A 21023-nucleotide genomic window follows, 5' to 3' on the forward strand; every position below is an offset into this window, starting at 1 on the left:
AGAACAATAAACATTAAACACAAAAATATACAAACTATAAGACTATACACGGGCAATGTGAAAAATTTATGGACGTGTTTATATATGTATGTACAGTATTCAGTGACCTATGTATGGATGTATGGACCTACCTATGTTTGGATGTGGGGGTGGTTCTGGCCAAAGCCATGAATGCCATGAGTCAAGTCAAATTTATTTGTATAGCGCTTTTAACAATAGACATTGTCTCAAAGCAACTCTACAGAATCCAGGACCAACAGACCAAAAACCCTGTTGAGCAAGCCGAGGGCAACAGTGGCAAGAAAAAACTTCCCAAAAATTACAGGAAGAAACCTTGAGAGGAACCAGACTCAGCAGGGACCTCCATCCTCCTTGGGTGGCATGGAGAATAATTTAAATGAATTAGACTTACATAAATCATACATACACACAATTTCTTTAAACTAAAAGTTATAAATAGTGAAAAATAATGTATTATTCAGTCCAGACTGTGGTAAAGTCCGTGGTGAGTTCTGGACATTTTTGGTGCAAACAAACAATGACTACTAAACAGTTTAATTATGCCGTTCAACTTTCAGCGTTATTTAAACAAAACCTATAATACCAACAGTTCCAAATTTCTGTTGGTAGATGTCTTTGCCTCGGACAGATTGGACCACTTACGTCACTGAAGTTGGCTAGCTAGTGAATACGTAGGCAAACGGGCAGTTCAAAACAATGGAAATGAATTACAGAACTAAAGTGCTAGAATGATGTTATCATTAGTATGATGATTATTATTAATTGCTGTCAAGTTGATTCTGACTTCTGCCATCCATATTGATAGTGTTTCTCCTGTGGTCTCCAGGGTTCTTAAGGATTCCTCTTCCTCTTTTTGCTTTAACTCCTCCAGACATAATTTAGTAACTCTCAATGTGTCCAAAATAAGAGCTTTAGTTTGATTATATGGGCTTTGAGAGAAGCGGCACAGTGGCTCAGTGGGTAGCACTGTTGCCTTACAGCAAGAAGGTCCTAGGTTCGATCCCCAGGTGGGGCAGTCTGGGTACTTTCTGTGTGGAGTTTGCATGTTCTCCTCCAGGAGCTCAGGTTTCCTCCCACAGTCCAAAGACATGCAAGTGAGGTAAATTGGAGATACAAAATTGTCCATGACGTCCATGTGTTTGACATTAACTTGTGAACTGATGAATCTTGTGTAACTACCGTTTCTGTCATTAATGTAACCACAGTGTGTAAAACATGACGTCCTAAAAAGTCCTAAAAATAAATAAATAAATCTGGGCTTTGAATACGTTTGTCCATATTAAGGCCACTTGCCTAATATGCTGTCAAAACAGCTGTTACGGCTGAGACATGGACTCCACAAGACATCTAAAGTTGTGCTATGATAAAATGCTTAATTAAGCAGTGTTGTACTTTTTTTCCCCACACTTGGGAGTCCCACATTACTGAACATGCTCCACTTTCTCTGTGTTTCAGTACCAATGACCGGCTTCACCCAGCGGGCCACCATTGACCCAGAACTGAACGAGATCCACGTCCTGTCAGGCCTCAGCAAAGACAAGGACAAACGAGAGGAAAACGTCCGCAACTCCTTCTGGATCTACGACATCACCCGCAACAACTGGTGCCTCTTTTCTTTTTTTTCACACTTTATTTTCTCATTCATTACCTTTAAACATATGAGTATATGTGACTTTATAATTGCCAGCATAGTTCTGAATAAGCTGGGCAATCTATAAAAGCCTTGAAGCTAAATCAGTGCACAGTAATCATGCATTTCCTGTTGTAATACAGGGAGGTTTGGTATTTTGGTGTTTAGTATAAAGTACTAAGTCTAATTATTTAGCTAGATTTTGGACAGAGTACAAGAATATAAATATCAATTGTTGAGTGACATTTTTTGGGAAAAGATTTATTAATTAATTTATAAGATAATGCAAAAGAATATGATTATATTACAAAATATTGTTAATACACTTAGCATCATCTGCTTGTCCAGCATTGTGTGAGCCATCATATTAAGAAATGTAAGGATTGTGTCTTGGTTACCAGTTTAGCTTATTAAGAGTGCCTTTTTTCATTATTATCATCATAATTTCAGCTTTGCAATAATGTAAAGTTTTGAAGGTAAACAGAGGTGAATAACCACTAACAGCACTAGTCAGGTTTTATAATCGATCACGTTCTTAAGCCGGTTATGTGCACTCAAAACGAAGCCAGACAGAAACCTTAACAAATAATAGTTATAGAGTAAAGGAAGCATCTCGGTACACTATAGAATGCCTTTGTTTGTCATATATAAATATACACGCATACATGTATACAAGCATGTTTGGAAGCTGGGGTCAGAGCGCAGGGTCAGCCATTGTACCGCGCCCCTGGTGCAGAGAAGGTTAAATGCCTTGCCCAACAGTGGCTGCATGGCAGAGCTGGAATTTGAACTTTCAACCTTTCAGTTGATAGCCCAAAGCTTTACCCAGTGGGTCCCCACTACTGCTCAGAACAATCAGTTTGAAAAACGTCCTGCATCCTGACTCAAGTTTCCCACGCTGTCATTTTTATCACAGGCTCTTATTTATAGCCATGTGTTGCTTTGCATACATTTCTTTTCCTGTTTTTCTTCTCTCAATAAGAAAATATTGTAGCTTTTATCTAAAGCGACTTTAAAATGTTTCTCAGCACAGTCCAGTCATTTAAAATGAGTGATTTGTGTCCTCTAATGACCTTTATGAGTTGTGACATCACATGCATTCTTCTGTATACTACTCCAGTACATTAACAGTTGAGGCACAACTGCCATTCTGTACCTTCTTCATGGAACTAGGGTACGTAAGCAGGCTGTATGGATGGAGCGAGAAACTGTGCAGACCGTTGATTGGTCAACCAGAATCAACACGTGTGAAAGAATACATGAGCCATATTTAAAACTGACCTGCAAAAGATTTAATTTTATTTAAACAGTTTTGGTAAAACTTAAACCAGACTATAGAAAAAAAGTGGGGCAACCCCATAATCATCATGATGTTGCAACTACTAATGTTTACAGATGCATATTTGCTCTTAGCATCTGGTGCTGAATGCCCTCACAGCTCTTGTTTTTATGGACAACTTTGTGCAGTCGGATACAGACATTAGCACATTAGGTACAGCACGAGTAGTTTTGGATTTGGATGTTTGGATTTGGCAGGGTTTTTTAAAGTATTTTCAAGCGACCCACGTTTGTCCCTGATTTTTTACACTGCCCAGGCAACAAACAATGCATCAAAACAAAACACAAAACGAACTATACTTACTTAAAAAAAAAAAAAGGTGGCAATCCGCTAGCACACCAGCGCTGAGATTCTGAACTCCCAGGTCATGCCTAATTGGCTGATGCTTGCAGCAGACAAAATTGGCCTCAAGTCTGCTGTTTCGGAAAAGACCGGATTTAAAAGGGTGGGGCTGTGTAAGGACCTTGGTTGCCCAGGGCGCCTGCACAAAAGTGGAGGCGCGCAGAGATTGGGGCGTGGCTCTTTGTGCGCGAACCCGACCTTACGCGCAAATTCATTGAAGTGTGGGTGAATAACAAGGGATTGGTAAGACTGCACACACACCGGAGGGAGACACCCCCCTCCTTGGACACCGTCAGGGTCCCTAGCAGGTAGGGGTAAAATGTAAAAAAAGAAGCTGGTCCCACTGTGGTTTACAAGATGTAACGTAAAGCCTTCACAAGGGGGCCCTTTATGGACAATTTCATTTTGTGTTTATGTGCCTGTTAAAATAATTTTAAAATATGTCCCTGTTAAAATAAAAACTCTGCTGTTGGGTACGTGCAATGGAAAAAGGGGCAAACTCTAGAAGAAGGGCTGTCTCGTAAACCCACATTAATTTTTATTTACTGCTATGTAGTTTATACTGGTTTAATTTTTGATAGGATTTATACCCTCTGTGTCAGTAAAACCACTAATAAGCATGGATGGCTTTACTTTTATCGTTCTTAGCAACATTTTCAGCACTCCGTCTTTACAGGGTAGCTTTTCCATAACCCCGAGTCTGCCATGCACACATGATTAACTTTCTACAGAGCATTACCAAAGCTTACACTGGAATGAAATGGAGTCTTACCAAAACATAGTTTAACTACTGCACCAAAATAAAAAAGGCAGCGTGTGATTACAAAAGGCTTTGCTTTCTTGGCCTGTAATTTAATCCCCACTGCTTAAGTGACCTCTAAGCAAGTGAGCGCATTAATAAGTAAATGAGCTTTAGGAAGTGCGATGTGTGCCTTTTAAAAGAGGACAAAATGTTCTTGTGTGTGTTTCACTGGGGAAAACCCCAGTTTGTTTTCACTTTTGTTTCCTGTATTGTTCTGAAGAAGAAAAAAACCAAACAGCATTCTGATAGTGGTTTCTTCTGTTATTATACACTGGCTTTATATATATATATATATATATATATATATATACGTATATATACACACACACACCGATCAACCATAACATTAAAACCACCTCCTTGTTTCTACACTCACTGTCCATTTTATCAGCTCCACTTACCATATAGAAGCACTTTGTAGTTCTACAATTACTGACTGTAGTCCATCTGTTTCTCTGCATGCTTTGTTAGCCCCCTCTCCCAGGACCACCACAGAGCAGGTATTATTTAGGTGGTGAATCATTCTCAGCACTGCAGTGACACTGACATGGTGGTGGTGTGTTAGTGTGTGTTGTGCTGGTATGAGTGGATCAGACACAGCAGCGCTGCTGGAGTTTTTAAACACCTCACTGTTACTGCTGGACTGACAATAGTCCACCAACCAAAAATATATCCAGCCAACACAAACAGCAGCAATAGATGAGCGATCATCTCTGACTTTACATCTACAAGATGGACCAACTAGGTAGGAGTGTCTAATAGAGTGGACAGTGAGTGGACATGGTATTTTAAAACTCCAGCAGCGCTGCTGTATCTGATCAACTCATACCAGCACAACACACACTAACACACCACCACCATGTCAGTGTCACTGCAGTGCTTAGAATCATCCACCACCTAAATAATACCTGCTCTGTGGTGGTCCTGTGGGGGTCCTGACCATTGAAGAACAGGGTGGAAGCATGCTAAAAAAGTATGTAGAGAAACAGATGGATTACAGTCAGTAATTGTAGAAGTATAAGAATCGTAAAAGTGCTCCTATATATACAGTATATATATATATATATATATATATATATATATATATATATATATACAACCCCTGGCAAAAATTATGGAATCACCACTCTTGGAAGATGTTCTGTCAATTGTTTAATTTTGTAGAAAAAAAATAAATCACAGACATGCCACAAAACTATCGTTTTTCAAAATGTCAACCTTCTGGCATTAAGAAACAATAAAAAAAAGAAACAAATATAATAGTTGTGGTCAGTCACAATTGCTTTTTTTAGAGCAAGTAGAGGAAAAAAATATGGAATCACTCAAATCTGAGGAAAAAATTATGGAATCACTCTGTAATTTGCAGTTTAAAAACAAAACATCTGCAGCAGATTAGATTTGCTAATTATTCTTCAGTTTAAAAAGAGTGCTTACACCTCGGAGAGCTGTTGCACAAAGCAGATTGTCATGAATCATGGTTCCAACACAAGATATGTCAGTTGAAACAAATGAGAGGATTATAAAACTCCTTCAAGAAGGTAAATCATTGTGGAATGTCGCAAAAGATGTTGGTTGTTCCCAGTAAGCTGTGTTTAAAATCTGGACCAAGTACAAACAAAATGGGAAGGTTGTAAAAGGGAAGCATACTGGTAGACCAAGTAAGACATCAAAGCATCAAGATAGAAAACTTAAAGCAATATGTCTTGAAAACAGAAAATGCACAACAAAACAAATGAGAAACAAGTGGCCGGAAAGTGGACTGAACTGTAAGAAATCACCTAAAAGAAATGGGATTTACATACAGAAAAGCCAAACAAAAGCCATCATTAACACCTAAAAAGAAAAGAACAAGGTTAAAGTAGGCTAAAGAAAAGCAATCGTGGACTGTGGGTGACTGGATAAAAGTGATCTTCAGTGATGAATCGCGAATCTGCATTGGGCAAGGTGATGATGCTGGAACTTTTGTTTGGTGTCTGTCCAATGAAATTTATGAAGATAACTGCCTAAAGAAAACATGTTAATTTCCACAGTTGTTGATGATATGGGCCTGCATGTCGGGTAAAGGCACAGGGGAGATGGTCTTCAATAAATGCCAAAGTCCACATTGAAATTTTGGACGCTTTTCTTATTCCATCAGTTGAAAGGATGTTTGGTGATGATGACTTCATTTTTCAAGATGATAATGCATCTTGCCATAGGGCAAAGGACGTGAAAACTTTCCTTCAAGAAAACATATAATGTCAATGGCATGGCCTGCAAATAGTCCGGATCTCAATCCATTTGAAAATCTCTGGTGGAAATTGAAGAAAATGGTCAATGACAAGGTTCCAACCTGCAAAGCTGATCTGGCAACAGCAAGAGACAGTTGAAGGCAGATTGATGAAGAATACTGTTTGTCATTAGTTAACTCCATGCCTCAGAGAGTTTAAACCATTATAAAAGCCAGAGGTGGTGCAACAAAGTAATAATGGTGCAGTGTTTTCTAATGATTCCATAATTTTTTCCTCAGATTTGAGTGATTCCATATTTTTTTCCTCTACTTGATCTAAAAAAAAGCAATTGTGACTGACCACAACTATTATATTTGTTTCTTTTTTTATTGTTTCTTAATGCCAGAGGGTTGACAGTTTGAGAAATGATAGTTTTGTGGCATGTCTGTGATTTATTTTTTTTCTACAAAATTAAACAATTGAAAGAACATCTTCCAAGAGTGGTGATTCCATAATTTTTGCCAGGGGTTGTATATATATATATATACACACAATATTATATATATATAATACCACAATACCACAATATATATATATATATATATATATATATATATATATATATATATATATATATATATATATACGTATATATACAGTATATACAGGGGTTGGACAATGAAACTGAAACACCTGGTTTTAGACCACAATAATTTATTAGTATGGTGTAGGGCCTCCTTTTGCGGCCAATACAGCGTCAATTCGTCTTGGAAATGACATATACAAGTCCTGCACAGTGGTCAGAGGGATTTTAAGCCATTCTTCTTGCAGGATAGTGGCCAGGTCACTACGTGATGCTGGTGGAGGAAAACGTTTCCTGACTCGCTTCTCCAAAACACCCCAAAGTGGCTCAATAATATTTAGATCTGGTGACTGTGCAGGCCATGGGAGATGTTCAACTTCACTTTCATGTTCATCAAACCAATCTTTCACCAGTCTTGCTGTGTGTATTGGTGCATTGTCATCCTGATACACGGCACCGCCTTCAGGATACAATGTTTGAACCATTGGATGCTCATGGTCCTCCAGAATGGTTCGGTAGTCCTTGGCAGTGACGCGCCCATCTAGCACAAGTATTGGGCCAAGGGAATGCCATGATATGGCAGCCCAAACCATCACTGATCCACCCCCATGCTTCACTCTGGGCATGCAACAGTCTGGGTGGTACGCTTCTTTGGGGCTTCTCCACACCGTAACTCTCCCGGATGTGGGGAAAACAGTAAAGGTGGACTCATCAGAGAACAATACATGTTTCACATTGTCCACAGCCCAAGATTTGCGCTCCTTGCACCATTGAAACCGACGTTTGGCATTGGCACGAGTGACCAAAGGTTTGGCTATAGCAGCCCGGCCGTGTATATTGACCCTGTGGAGCTCCCGACGGACAGTTCTGGTGGAAACAGGAGAGTTGAGGTGCACATTTAATTCTGCTGTGATTTGGGCAGCCGTGGTTTTATGTTTTTTGAATACAATCCGGGTTAGCACCCGAACATCCCTTTCAGACAGCTTCCTCTTGCGTCCACAGTTAATCCTGTTGGATGTGGTTTGTCCTTCTTGGTGGTATGCTGACATTACCCTGGATACCGTGGCTCTTGATACATCACAAAGACATGCTGTCTTGGTCACAGATGCGCCAGCAAGACGTGCACCAACAATTTGTCCTCTTTTGAACTCTGGTATGTCACCCATAATGTTGTGTGCATTGCAATATTTTGAGCAAAACTGTGCTCTTACCCTGCTAATTGAACCTTCACACTCTGCTCTTACTGGTGCAATGTGCAATTAATGAAGATTGGCCACCAGACTGGTCCAATTTAGCCATGAAACCTCCCACACTAAAATGACAGTTGTTTCAGTTTCATTGTCCAACCCCTATATATATATATATATATATATATGAGAGAGAGAGAGAGAGAGAGAGAGAGAGAGAGAGAGAGAGAGAGAAGTTTGTAGTTTTGTGACTACAATTTGTGTGTGAGATTCATTCATTAGCTTGTGCTCTTCAACCGTCTCTGTAATACTGCCAATTAGCGTTTGACTTCAGTCCTCAAGGCCTAAAGCACTGCTAAATTTAGCATTCACAACTGTTAAAGTCAAAAGTTTTCATACACTTGTTAGGAACCCTTGTCATGGTGTTCTTTCGATCTGTTTTTCTGAATTTTTAAACAAAGTTTGTCCACTTAATATTAGATATGCTAGTAAAACCCGGTCTTTAGCCTCAGCAAGTGGATTTACTTCTGTGAGTTCATGTACTATTGTGTGTTACTGTATAAACTGGCTTATGCTGAAAGAGCAATATTCATTCATTTGTGTCTCTGTGAATACCTGTAGGTCCTGTGTGTATAAGAATGACCAGGCTGTGAAGGAGAACCCCAATAAGACGCTGCAGGAAGAAGAGCCGTGCCCTCGATTTGCTCACCAGCTCGTGTACGATGAGCTGCATAAGGTACTGTCTCTGACCACAGTAACTACTGCTGGACCACAAGGTCTAATTAATCACTCTATTTAATCCCAAAGGTGTTCATTGTGGTTGAGGCCGGTACTGTTAAGGTCATTGGAGTTCTTCCCCACCGAACCCTTGCTTTCTATTCAGGGGCAAATCCGAAAGAGGAAAACACCTTTGCCAAACTGTTGCCACACAGTGGGAGGCACATAACCTATTTAATGTAATTAATTTATATACATCTGTTAGCAAAAGGTGTCATAGAAACACCTGAACACAATAATTAGTATGGCAGCACGGTGGCTCAGTGGTTAGCACTGTCGCCTCACAGCAAGAAGGTTTTGGATTTGATCCCCACGTGGAGTCTTATCTGTGTGAAGTTTGCATGTTCTCCCAGTGTCTGCGTGGGTTTCCTCCAGGAGCTCCGGTTTCCTCCCACAGTTCAAAGACCTGCAAGTGAGGTGAATTGGAGATACAAAATTGTATGAACTGATGAACCTTGTGTAATGAGTAACAACCGTTCCTGTCATGAATGTAACCAAAGTGTAAAACATGACGTTAAAATCCTAATAAACAAACAAACAAACAATAATTAGTAGGTGTGTTGACCTATATAACTCCATGTACTGTATAATAATTAAATCTTAATCTACCGTTGTACACCATTGTCATAAACGAGAAAAATGAGAATAATGTTTTCATTTTCACTGTTTGTCTAGCTGGTCACCCTTTCCATAAGGATTAAACATCTGTTACAGCTGCATTTATGCATGTAAGCTTATTTAATGGCACGGTGACCGCACAGCAAGAAGGTCTTGGGTTTGATTCCCAGGTAGAGCGGTTTGGGTTGTTTCTGTGTGGAGTTTGCATGTTCTCCCCGTGTCTGAGTGGGTTTCCTACAGGAGCTTTGGTTTTCTCCCACAGTGACTGTGTTTGATATTAAAAACTTGAACTGATGAGTCTTGTGTAATGAGTAACTACCGTTTCCTGTCATGAATGTAACCAAAGTGTAAAACATGACGTTAAAATCCTAATAAATAAACAAAGACTTAATGTTGTTTTTTTCTCTCTTTTTTGATTGCCAGGTACATTACCTGTTTGGGGGAAACCCAGGCAAGTCGAGTTCTCCTAAAATGCGACTGGACGATTTCTGGTCTCTGAAGTTGTGCCGGCCCTCTAAAGAGTACCTGCTTCGACACTGCAAATACCTGATTCGCAAATACAGGTACATAAAACCACAGTCCATATAACATCTTCATTATTATTATTATTTTTTTATATTTAATGCATATAAATCACTCTTGACTTCATATGCATATTTTTAAACCGGGTTTCTTGAACATTATAACCGTGAATATCACCACAGTTTTATTTAACTTAGCTTAACTTAATGAGCAATAAAGCTTTTGATAGATTTTCCAATTCAGGCTTAAATATACAATATATAAAATCTTTTGATATTCTGTATTTAAACTTTTTAATGTGGGAGATAATGTATGCAAGTTTGGACAGTCATGGTAAAATAAATGTATTTTTTCAGTGTAAAAAAACAAAACAAAGAACTTTTAAGTCTTAACTTGAATATGGTATTTGTCTTTTATATTTTGATGCACAATTTCTTTATGTGTGCTGAATTTAAAATGAAAAATACGGAGTGAAATAAAGCATCAACTAATTTGGCAAATAAACAAAATAAACGATTCCATGTTCACTTTAGATTGGCTGAACGCCAGCGCATGCGCACAAGTGGGTGCGTGACGTAGTGCTATGTCGGTTGGCTCCCTCTGCTGAGTTGCTGTAGTCACTGCTCTTGAATCTTGCTAGTTTTCTCATCAAATCATATTTTCTGTAGTAGTTGGTCTCTTTTATTCATAGTATTAACAGATATATCAGATTTAAGCAAATAGAAAACATAAAGCTGTACATACAATTGTATAAAGCTCGTCATTACTTGGCAACATGTCAGCAGTGATACAGTTTTGGTGTAAAAAAGCCATGGCGTTATCACAAATATCAGCACTGTTAGAACACTTCAGAACCAATCAGATTGTAAGGTTGAAACTATTTATTGAATCATTTATTGTAGTATGAGTAGTTATGTAAAATAAATAGTAATATAATTAGTGTTTATTGGAAGTTTTTGAATGCTTGTGTTGGGTACAGGTTTGAGGAGAAAGCCCAGTCCGAGCCCCTGAGTGCCCTGCAGTACTTACAGAATGACCTTTCACTGACTGTGGACCACTCTGACCCTGATGAGACTAAAGAAGTGAGGACTAATACACCAACATTATTGACACTAACAACTGTTTAGGATGTCTTCAGGCAATTTTGGTTTAGTTAAATAGTCAACTGAAACATTTTCACCTGTTTCTTTTGCAAAAAGAGTAGTGTTTTGAAATGATAAAGGAAATGTTTGTAAATATGAGTAATTAAGTACCTGACTCTTTGAAATGTTCTTAAGTTACTAATCATGAAACAAGGAAAAGCATTTGTTTAGTAATCATGGGTGAGTAAATATGACGCATAAAAGTCTACGCTGACTTATTTACTATGCACTGTATATACACATACTAAACACCTGGTTTCAAAGTGCATCTGATATGCCTATATTTGAGTGATACAGCAAATAAACAAAGACAATAAATGTATTTTAAAGTAGAAGGATATGTTGTTCATACTACCATGTTACAATTATTTAATCCCTACTTAATACTGCTGATCTTAAAACTTACTGCTAGTCTTTATGACCTAGGGTTGGGTTACAACATGTACCCACTGACACTTTAATTCAGCTGCAATGTGTTCAAGGTTTAGTAAAAAGAGAAAGAAAATATACAGTGCCTTGCAAAAGTATTCAGCCCCCTTGAACTTTTCAACCTTTTGCCACATTTCAGGCTTTAAACATAACGATATGAAATTGTAATTTTTTGTGAAGAATCAACAACAAGTGGGACACAATCGTGAAGTGGAACGAAATTTATTGGATATTTTAAACTTTTTTTAGAAATAAAAAACTGAAAAGTGGGGCGTGCAATATTATTCAGCCCCCTTGCGTTAATACTTTGTAGCGCCACCTTTTGCTGCGATTACAGCTGCAAGTCGCTTGGGGTATGTCTCTATTTGTTTTGCACATCGAGATACTGAAATTTTTGCCCATTCTTCCTTGCAAAACAGTTCGAGCTCAGTGAGGTTGGATGGAGAGCGTTTGTGAACAGCAGTTTTCAGCTCTTTCCACAGATTCTCGATGGGATTCAGGTCTGGACTTTGACTTGGCCATTTTAACACCTGGATAAGTTTATTTGTGAACCATTCCATTGTAGATTTTGCTTTATGTTTTGGATCATTGTCTTGTTGGAAGATAAATCTCCGTCCCAGTCTCAGGTCTTTTGCAGACTGCAACAGGTTTTCTTCCAGAATGGTCCTGTATTTGGCTCCATCCATCTTCCCATCAATTTTAACCATCTTCCCTGTCCCTGCTGAAGAAAAGCAGGCCCAAACCATGATGCTGCCACCACCATGTTTGACAGTGGGGATGGTGTGTTCAGGGTGATGAGCTGTGTTGCTTTTATGCCAAACATAACGTTTTGCGTTGTGGCCAAAAAGTTCGATTTTGGTTTCATCTGACCAGAGCACCTTCTTCCACATGTTTGGTGTGTCTCCCAGGTGACTTTTTATAGATATCTTTGAGAAATGGCTTTCTTCTTGCCACTCTTCCATAAAGGCCAGATTTGTGCAGTGTACGACTGATTGTTGTCCTATGGACAGATTCTCCCACCTCAGCTGTAGATCTCTGCAGTTCATTCAGACTGATCATGGGCCTCTTGGCTGCATCTCTGATCAGTCTTCTCCTTGTTTGAGCTGAAAGTTTAGAGGGACGGCCGGGTCTTGGTAGATTTGCAGTGGTCTGATACTCCCTTCATTTCAATATGATCGCTTGCACAGTGCTCCTTGAGATGTTTAAAGCTTGGGAAATCTTTTTGTATCCAAATTCGGCTTTAAACTTCTCCTCAACAGTATCTCGGACCTGCCTGGTGTGTTTCTTGGTCTTCATGATGCTCTGCGCTTTAAACAGAACTCTGAGACTATCACAGAGCAGGTGCATTTATACGGAGACTTGATTACACACAGGTGGATTCTATTTATCACCATCAGTCATTTAGGTCAACACTGGATCATTCAAAGATCTTCACTGAACTTCTGGAGTGAGTTTGCTGCACTGAAAGTAAAGGGGCTGAATAATATTGCACGCCCCACTTTTCAGGTTTTTATTTCTAAAAAAAGTTTAAAATATCCAATAAATTTCGTTCCACTTCACAATTGTGTCGCACTTGTTATTGATTCTTCACAAAAAATTACAATTTCATATCTTTATGTTTAAAGCCTGAAATGTGGCAAAAGGTTGAAAAGTTCAAGGGGGCTGAATACTTTTGCAAGGCACTGTATGAATATATAGAATTTTAATAACACACATTTAACATTTAAAATTTAAAATAAAACAATTGGTTCTCTTGACAAAATATCTATGTGCACTGTTCAACTCTCACATTTTAACCTTTTGTACTTGGTGTAACATCCTTTTCCCAGGGTGTTTATTGATTTCTAATGGTTTACTCATGTTGTAACCCAACTTTGTGTCATACAGTCTAGAAGAAGGTTTTAAGAACAGCAATATTAAGCAGAGTTTGAATGATTGTAGCCTGGCAGTATTAATAAAACATGTCACATCATTTATTTTGTTTATTTGCTGTATAATTCATTTAATAGACACTTAAGTAAAGTCTACCTCTTTAGAAAAGTTCAGAGCTGTAAATCCTTATTTTCTTTGGGGGGTGTTGATTATATTTGATTGCAACTGTAAATGTAGAATGTGTCATAAAGCAAAGTACTGTGGTGACTTAGCAGTTTAAGGACTGGACTGGTCCGTCGGAAAATGTCATTGCCTGCCTTTGCCAATCTACCACAGTTGATTCATTAGTGCAAGGTGTTACATTCTCAATTGATAAAAATATCTGGTAAGTGTAATTGTAAGTGAAACACCAAATGCTAAATCTGAAAGTCTTACAGGTGCAAAAGTGAACTTATTTTGTATATCCAGTTGTTTGCAAGGTTATTGGTTTTTAAGGTTATTATGTGTTCTCCAGTTTCAGCTCCTGCCCTCAGCTTTATTTAAATCCAGCTCAGACTTCATCCCACTAGGTAAGATCTGTCAGGGTTTTTGCTTCCCAGCTTCATAAAAATTACCTAAATTTCAAGATTTCTGTTTTTAAACGTTTAAACTTCTTGTTTTTTTTTCTCTCTGCGTCTTTACTGTGTTCTCATTTCTTAGGATTTTCAGATGTGGATCAAACGTACGCCCAGCGCACACATCTTTTTGACACGCTTGTTAACTTTTTCCCTGACAACATGACCCCACCTAAGGGTAACCTTGTGGATCTTATTACCCTGTAGCCACACCCACACTCGATCTCTTCCTGTCTATGCCTTCTAGACCCCTCTTATTATAACCAGAAGTTATTTTTCTACATTGTCCACTTCTGAATTGCCTCACTGGTTGAATGTGCTCCCTTTACAGAGGGGAAGTAATTCTGTACCACTGTCGAGACTTATATAACCAAAAACTGTACATGAACAAATATTAAGAATTTATGCGTATGAGATATTAACTCAAGCCTAAAATCACAAAGTCAAGCAAAAGGGAGTGTAGTTTCATTTTGCAGCATTATTTGTCATTCTTTTTTTCCAGAAATTCGACACCTCTGTAATCTGGCAAAGACTCCCCCTGCTTTTATTTCATTTATGGTTTGGTGTAAGGTTGTAGATTTTTCTTTTCTGTTTAAGATTCAGTGCTGATTTGGTACTCACTAGATGAAGGTTTTGAGCTCTGAGGTGTTTAGGTCCCTTAGACAACCCTTTATAAGTTGTTAATTAATTGAGGAGTGAAGGACGCCCATTGTGAGCTATGAATTGTTTTGCTATCCATGTAGTAACAGGAATTCAATAGGCTGTGTCTGTCTGTCTGTCTGTCTGTCTGTCTGTCTGTCTGTGTGTGTGTGTGTGTGTGTGTGTGTGTGTGTGTGTGTGTGTGTAGGTACACAGTGGGTTTAAGTATTCAGACTTCTTGGCTATCTTCACACTTTGTGTTGTGGATTTGATTTCTAATAGATATGATTGCTATTTTTACCTATCAATCTACATTTATTTACCTATAATGACGAAATAAAATGGCTTTGTGTTAAAAAACTGAAATTAGTGCACCTAAAGCCCCTTTGGCAGCGAATACAGTTGCAAGTCTTGGATATATCATTGCACCCCTGGATTTGGGCAATTTATCCAATTAGTCATTGTAGATATGTTCAAGATCCATCAGATTGGATGGCGAGAGCATGTGAACTTCTATCTTCAGATTTCTTTACATATGTTTAAAGGGGTTTAAGTTGTTTTACCAACAAAAAGTGTGAACCATAAAATATTTTATTTAATTAAAAAATACAATATTTTATGGGTAAAAATATATATCCATTTCATGAAATTCACAACACAAAGTGTGCAAAGTCAAAAGGTCTAAATACTTTCTGATGCCTGAGAGTATACACTCACAGTTGAGCCAAAATATTAGGACCACCCATCTAATATTCTGTCCAAACAGCTCTAACACACCAGGAGTTACACATCTAAAGAGTCCTGTGGTGTCTGGTACCAGGACATCTTTGTCATGGGTAAACAAAAGCTAAACATAATCTCCTAGCAAACAGGACTGTTAAATTGCTCAACCGTCTTCTGTTGCTCCGCTAGATGGCACCCAGCCAACCGGTGGCAACGTCGAGGAGTTCAGAATCTCGGTGCTGGTGTGCTAGAGGAATATCCCGCTGCGCCACCTGCATAGCCTTCTTTTTCAAAGAGTATTGGTTGCCCTGTAACCTGTTAGCAGTTTTTGGCTTGTCCATTCTTGGACCACAGTTGGTGGATACTCACCACAGCTGCCTGTGAGCAACCCTTGCTTTTTCAAAGATAGTACAACCCATTCGTCTGTCCAATACAATTAAGCTTTTGTTTAAGTCACTCAGGTGTATTCTGAGTAACTACCTTCAGTCCTAAATGTAATATATCACTGACCATCACATCACTGTTACAAAATAGGAATTGCAATGCAAATAATAATAATAAGCCTTTATTTGTCATATATACATATACAGGTATACAGTACTACGAAATTCTTTCTTCGCGTATTCTAGCTTGTTTGGTAGCTGGGGTCAGAGCTCAGGCTCAGCCATTGTACGGCGCCCCTGGAGCAGAGAGGGTCAGGGGCCTTGCTCAAGGACCCAACAGTGGCTGCATGGCAGAGCTGGGATTCAAACTCTCAGCCTTTCAATTGATAGTCCAAAGCTCTACCCACTAGGCTACCACCGTCTCTCTTTTTTGTGGTCTTAATGTTTTGGCTCATTACTGTATGTTTATGCATAACATTTTAATAACAGGGACAAATGTGAACTAGTAATTTTAAGCCTATGTGTTTATAATTAAAAAATAAATACATTATTACTTTGGGGGAGATAAATTTACAAAGTCTAAGCTTGCTGCTGTTATTATATCATCAAAACATAGAACATTGCTATTATGGTGCCAAATGAAATGCTGTTATTTTATTTTCTATTTGCATCCTTTACCCTTTCACAGAGAAACAATAATTAAAACTGCTACTGCAGTGCTTCGGCTCCAGTTGTCTCACAATAAATCTAGCATTTACTCTAACAAAGCCTTAGTAGGACTCTAGATGTTTTAAGGCCCACTAATTTACTGTCCTTAATGTGATTTTTTTTTGCCCTTTTAATGACATGGTGTCTGTGCGGTTTCCAGTGCTGGTGATTTATGTAAAAGCATTTCATGCCATTACTTGTATATGCTTTTGGTCTGGACACAAGCTTAGGTAAGATTCAAGGGAATTGGGTATTTTTTTTAGGGTGTCCCTAAGGTTGCAATAGTTAACTAGTAACTGTTGACCAACTATGTCTGGTTGTTGGTTATTGAAAATATGGCAACACCACAGAGCATCAAGTAATATGTTTGAGTTTCAGTGGTGCCACTGACCTGGCCAGACACTCTAAGGACTCAGTTGGCTATGAAGGGAAAACCAGATGGGGTATCACAAAACATATGAATTGGAATAACCAATCTATGTCTTCTAAGACAGATCACACACTTCTGTCCTCAATAGTGTGTCAGATAAGTCCAGTAGGGCCAGGACATTTCCAACCAAATAATCAAGGTGTTTGTTGGCTGATGTTGGCGTTGTCTGTAGCCAACTCTTTCAGTGACAGACCTCACAAGACTAGTGAGACCATTCAAGTGCTGGCACTGGCACCGACACTGTTTCAAAAGGGCTACAAGTTCCTGCAGTTGTCTACAGGAACTGTCTTGTGAATGGAATTACTTTTGTCATTTTGTCACTTTATGTTAATAGCGACGTGTGAACAAATTCATCCACTAATTATTTAAAAATGTGATCGTGTGTGTAAATAGCAATGTATAAAAGTGTGTGTGTGTGTATATATATATATATATATAAGATACCTTATTGAAGTATTCATAATGCCCTGATTCTATAGCTTTAGCACCTGAAAGCTGAATATACTGGGACATTGTGATGGTACCAGTTCATTGGTGCACAGTATTAATGCTTAATAATGACTATTCACACTGGCTTATTGATTGTGTTTTATTACTGAAAGCAAATGCATCCTATCATGGTTTGCCATGCAAACCTGTACTTGTGCATTTGCACATGAGGAATGATTATCATAGTTATCTAGAAACAATTTTATGATCTGAATAGTGTCATTATGGAGGATTCCTGCATCTTTAAACAGGTCTGATTTTTCATTATGGAGCCATCATGTAATATTGCGCAATCTCCCACCCTTGCAAATGTAAATTATTGCTTTGTTTTGGTTTTTGCCTCCATGGTCATGGTCCTATGTTGATTTTTAACCAGTAACCAACAAGCTCATAGTGACCCATTGGCAGTAATGTAGCACAGATGGATTCGAAAGGCATATTTTGAAAACAATGTCAGTAGTTTGAAGACTATTTGCAAATGCAGTTGATAGCGCAACGCTCTTGCCAGCACAGAAACAACTAATAAGACACAGTCAGCTGTATTCTAGCTTTATTCTAGGACACAAAGCTATGTGAAGCTAAAGCCAAATGTGAAGTGTTAATCTGATTTCAGCTCAAGAACTGGATGTTTGTTGCTCTATGTGTGTTCTAATTTGATTAATAATAGAGCTTTATGATTTGCTGTACGTCAAGGCTGGGATTTACTTGCCACATAACTATGCATACATGCACATACAGCTGCTGCACAAGCAACATTATTTATGGATCTGCCTGCCTGTGTCTCTGAAGATGGCAGGTTAGAGCCAAAGTAGAGCCATTTACAACCGTACATAAGAGTACCAGATTAGAAGTTAACATTCTTCTTGTGACATTGTACTTGGTGTGTAGTATGTAACATGTCATTACAATTTCTTGGGGGTAGGCGATTTCCTTGTTTTCTCTTAATTTAATAACACGAAACAGCCTGGCTATTGAAAGTTGTCAATGTCAGTGTGCTTTCAGTGCTGGTCCCAAGCCTGAATAGAAATATGATGGTTGCCCCAGGATGGGCATCTGGTATAAAAACCGGTGCCAAGTCTGGTATGTGGACCAGATCCTTTGTGGTGACCCTTAATACTGGAGCAACTAAAAGGAAAAAGGAAAAAATAAATCAATCAGAGGTGCTCAGGTGGCGCAGCGGTAAAACACGCTAGCACACCAGAGCTGACATTTCAAACTCCTCGGTTCGAAACTCAGTTCTGCCATCCGGCAGGCTGGGCGCCTACACAAACAACGATTGGTTGTTGTTCTGGGGGGGGGTGCTGGACAGACCTCATAACTGATGCAATTACGACCTCTGCTGGCTGAATGATGCCGTCTGCACAGAGTTGAGGGAGAATGCGTTGATCAGGGTGTGGCTCTCTGTACACAAAGCTGATCTGCATACGAACTCGCGTCGTGCATGTGAAAAGATGCAGTCGGATACTGCACACGTGGGGTCGTGTGTCAGTCTCGCTCTCCTCAACCAGGGTGGAAATCAACATTGGTAGAGGGGGGCGTAATGCAGTCAGGTAATTGGATACGACTAAATTTGGAGGAAAATTGGGACAAAAAAAAAAAAAATCAATTAGGGACGTGGCAACTCCAGACCTTTTTTTTACAGGCAGCAAAAAAACCCAAACAATCTGGGTCTCACTATAGTACTAGTAATGGATTACACATATTTAATAAGAACTATGAAGTTTGGGATGTAGCACCTAGTCTTTTATTCAGGGATGTAGATCTGTCTTTGTGTCATCATGAATAGCTCAGTGGTCCAGTGCACTAACCCCTTTCTCTGAGATCTGATTTCAAATCTCAGCTGTAGTATCAACCCATATAGGTGCTCACATGATGGTTTGGCTGTGTCTGACGGGAGAGATGGTCAAAGGGGCTCTCTGTGGGTGATGAAGTGTCTGTGGAACCTGAGTTCAATTCTTGCCTTTGGTCACTGTCTGTGTAATGGCAAGCCCAGTGGTCGATTGGCTTAGTGTGTATTCCTGTTGTCAGGTGACACTGGACCGCTTGAAGCTTGACCAGGATAAAATGGTCAGTGAAAATAAATAAATAAATATGAGACTTGTTTGTTCAGGCTGTTACTGAGCCTGGTCCCATCATGTTCTTCCATCATCCTGATTTGTTTGGCTCAGTAATTTGAGACAAATCCATGCTGTCATGATCATTATCACACTGTGCTAAGGGCACTAGATGTTCCTATTATTAAAAACAAGTCAGTTAAGCAGTTTGTGTTTATTTAATCACATAAATTCAGATGAGGTTCTGAGAAGTCATGTAAACATCTTTTCTTGTGACTCATTGGCTAAAACTTATGTTACTTATGTAAGGAAAATGTGTCTATGACTCATGAAAACAATACACATGAATCATATTTACCATTAAGACAAATTCTAACCATTGCCTAGTTCTTTCATTAGTGCTATATTGTCTCTGGCTATATTGTTTACCACTATGCAGGTGTGCCATGTTGATTTATTAGGATGTGCACAAGCAATATGCCAAACAAAGACAGAATTTGTGCAGCAGCTATGTGGTGTATGCATACTTAAAAGAAACTAGAATCCCAGCATTATATGAGCTTGATTTAAGTTCACATTTTAGGTTCAGGCTTTTTTGGTCAGGAAGGTAACTCATGTAGAATTAGAGCAATCCTATAAATCAGTGCATTCTCCCTTGTACTTTTCACTTCTCTTTACTAAAAAAAAGCATCAGACTTTACCCTATTTCTCTATCTTCCCCTGAGTGAGGCTGCTGGGCTATGTGAACACTACACTGTGGCAGACATGAATGTGTAGAACATACTAAATACAACATTGTATGTAATGTACATAAATAAAGATTGTATTTTGTTCAGGTTTTGTAAAACTGTGTCTTTCTGGTCATTGCTGTTCCTGAATATTATGCTTCGCTACAATTTGATTTGCATTACTACACATTTTCCTCCTGGTATGAGCTAAAAATATAGGTAAATGTGTTCATTTGATGAAGTAGAAGCTCTAACTGTGAAAACATGTCTGCAGAAGATCTAGAATGTGCAAAATACCTTACTCACTTCAGAATCATATGTTCAGCATTCAGAATTCTACCTCTGAAAAGAGACCAGGTAGAAATAATAATTATATCAGAGAACCAACTGGAAAAAAAACTCAAAGCTGGTAGTGATGGTGTGGGATGCTGTTCTGCTTCTGGGACTTACAAAAAAAAAAAAAAAAAAAAAAAAAAAACCGATGGAGAAATGTCTGGTCATCAGTCTGAGCTACAGTGCAAGTGCAATTTGGTTGTAAGCCAAGACCAAAACTCAAGAGCATGTCAGCAAAGTCCTGATTTAAATCCTAATAAGTTACTATGCAGGACCATAAATGAACAGCTCATGCTTAAAAGAAGTTTAGCAAAAAGGTTTGCACATTGGCACCTCTTCTGTAATTGGTTGAAATTATTGTTGTACACAATACAAAGAAAATACTCACTTTGACAGTTGGGTAGATATAGGTAACAGACACTTTTTGTCTTTATGTAAAAAGGCGACA

The 21023-nt window shown here is 38.7% G+C and overlaps 1 protein-coding gene across 1 annotated transcript in view; it reads left to right on the forward strand.

Annotated features, from left to right (window-relative positions):
* mkln1 (muskelin 1, intracellular mediator containing kelch motifs) overlaps window positions 1-20361 on the forward strand; it is a 63518-nt gene extending 43157 nt beyond the window's left edge. The window contains exons 13-18 of the mRNA XM_062994722.1: window positions 1477-1624; window positions 8736-8850; window positions 9933-10072; window positions 11011-11113; window positions 13989-14043; window positions 14174-20361. Of these exons, the coding sequence (XP_062850792.1) occupies window positions 1477-1624; window positions 8736-8850; window positions 9933-10072; window positions 11011-11113; window positions 13989-14043; window positions 14174-14295 (683 nt within the window). The 3' untranslated portion in view covers window positions 14296-20361. The remainder of the gene's footprint in view (window positions 1-1476; window positions 1625-8735; window positions 8851-9932; window positions 10073-11010; window positions 11114-13988; window positions 14044-14173) is intronic.
* The last annotated feature ends 662 nt before the right edge of the window (window positions 20362-21023 follow it).

The sequence above is a fragment of the Trichomycterus rosablanca genome, chromosome 1 (assembly GCF_030014385.1).
Source record: "Trichomycterus rosablanca isolate fTriRos1 chromosome 1, fTriRos1.hap1, whole genome shotgun sequence".
NCBI lineage: Eukaryota > Metazoa > Chordata > Actinopteri > Siluriformes > Trichomycteridae > Trichomycterus > Trichomycterus rosablanca.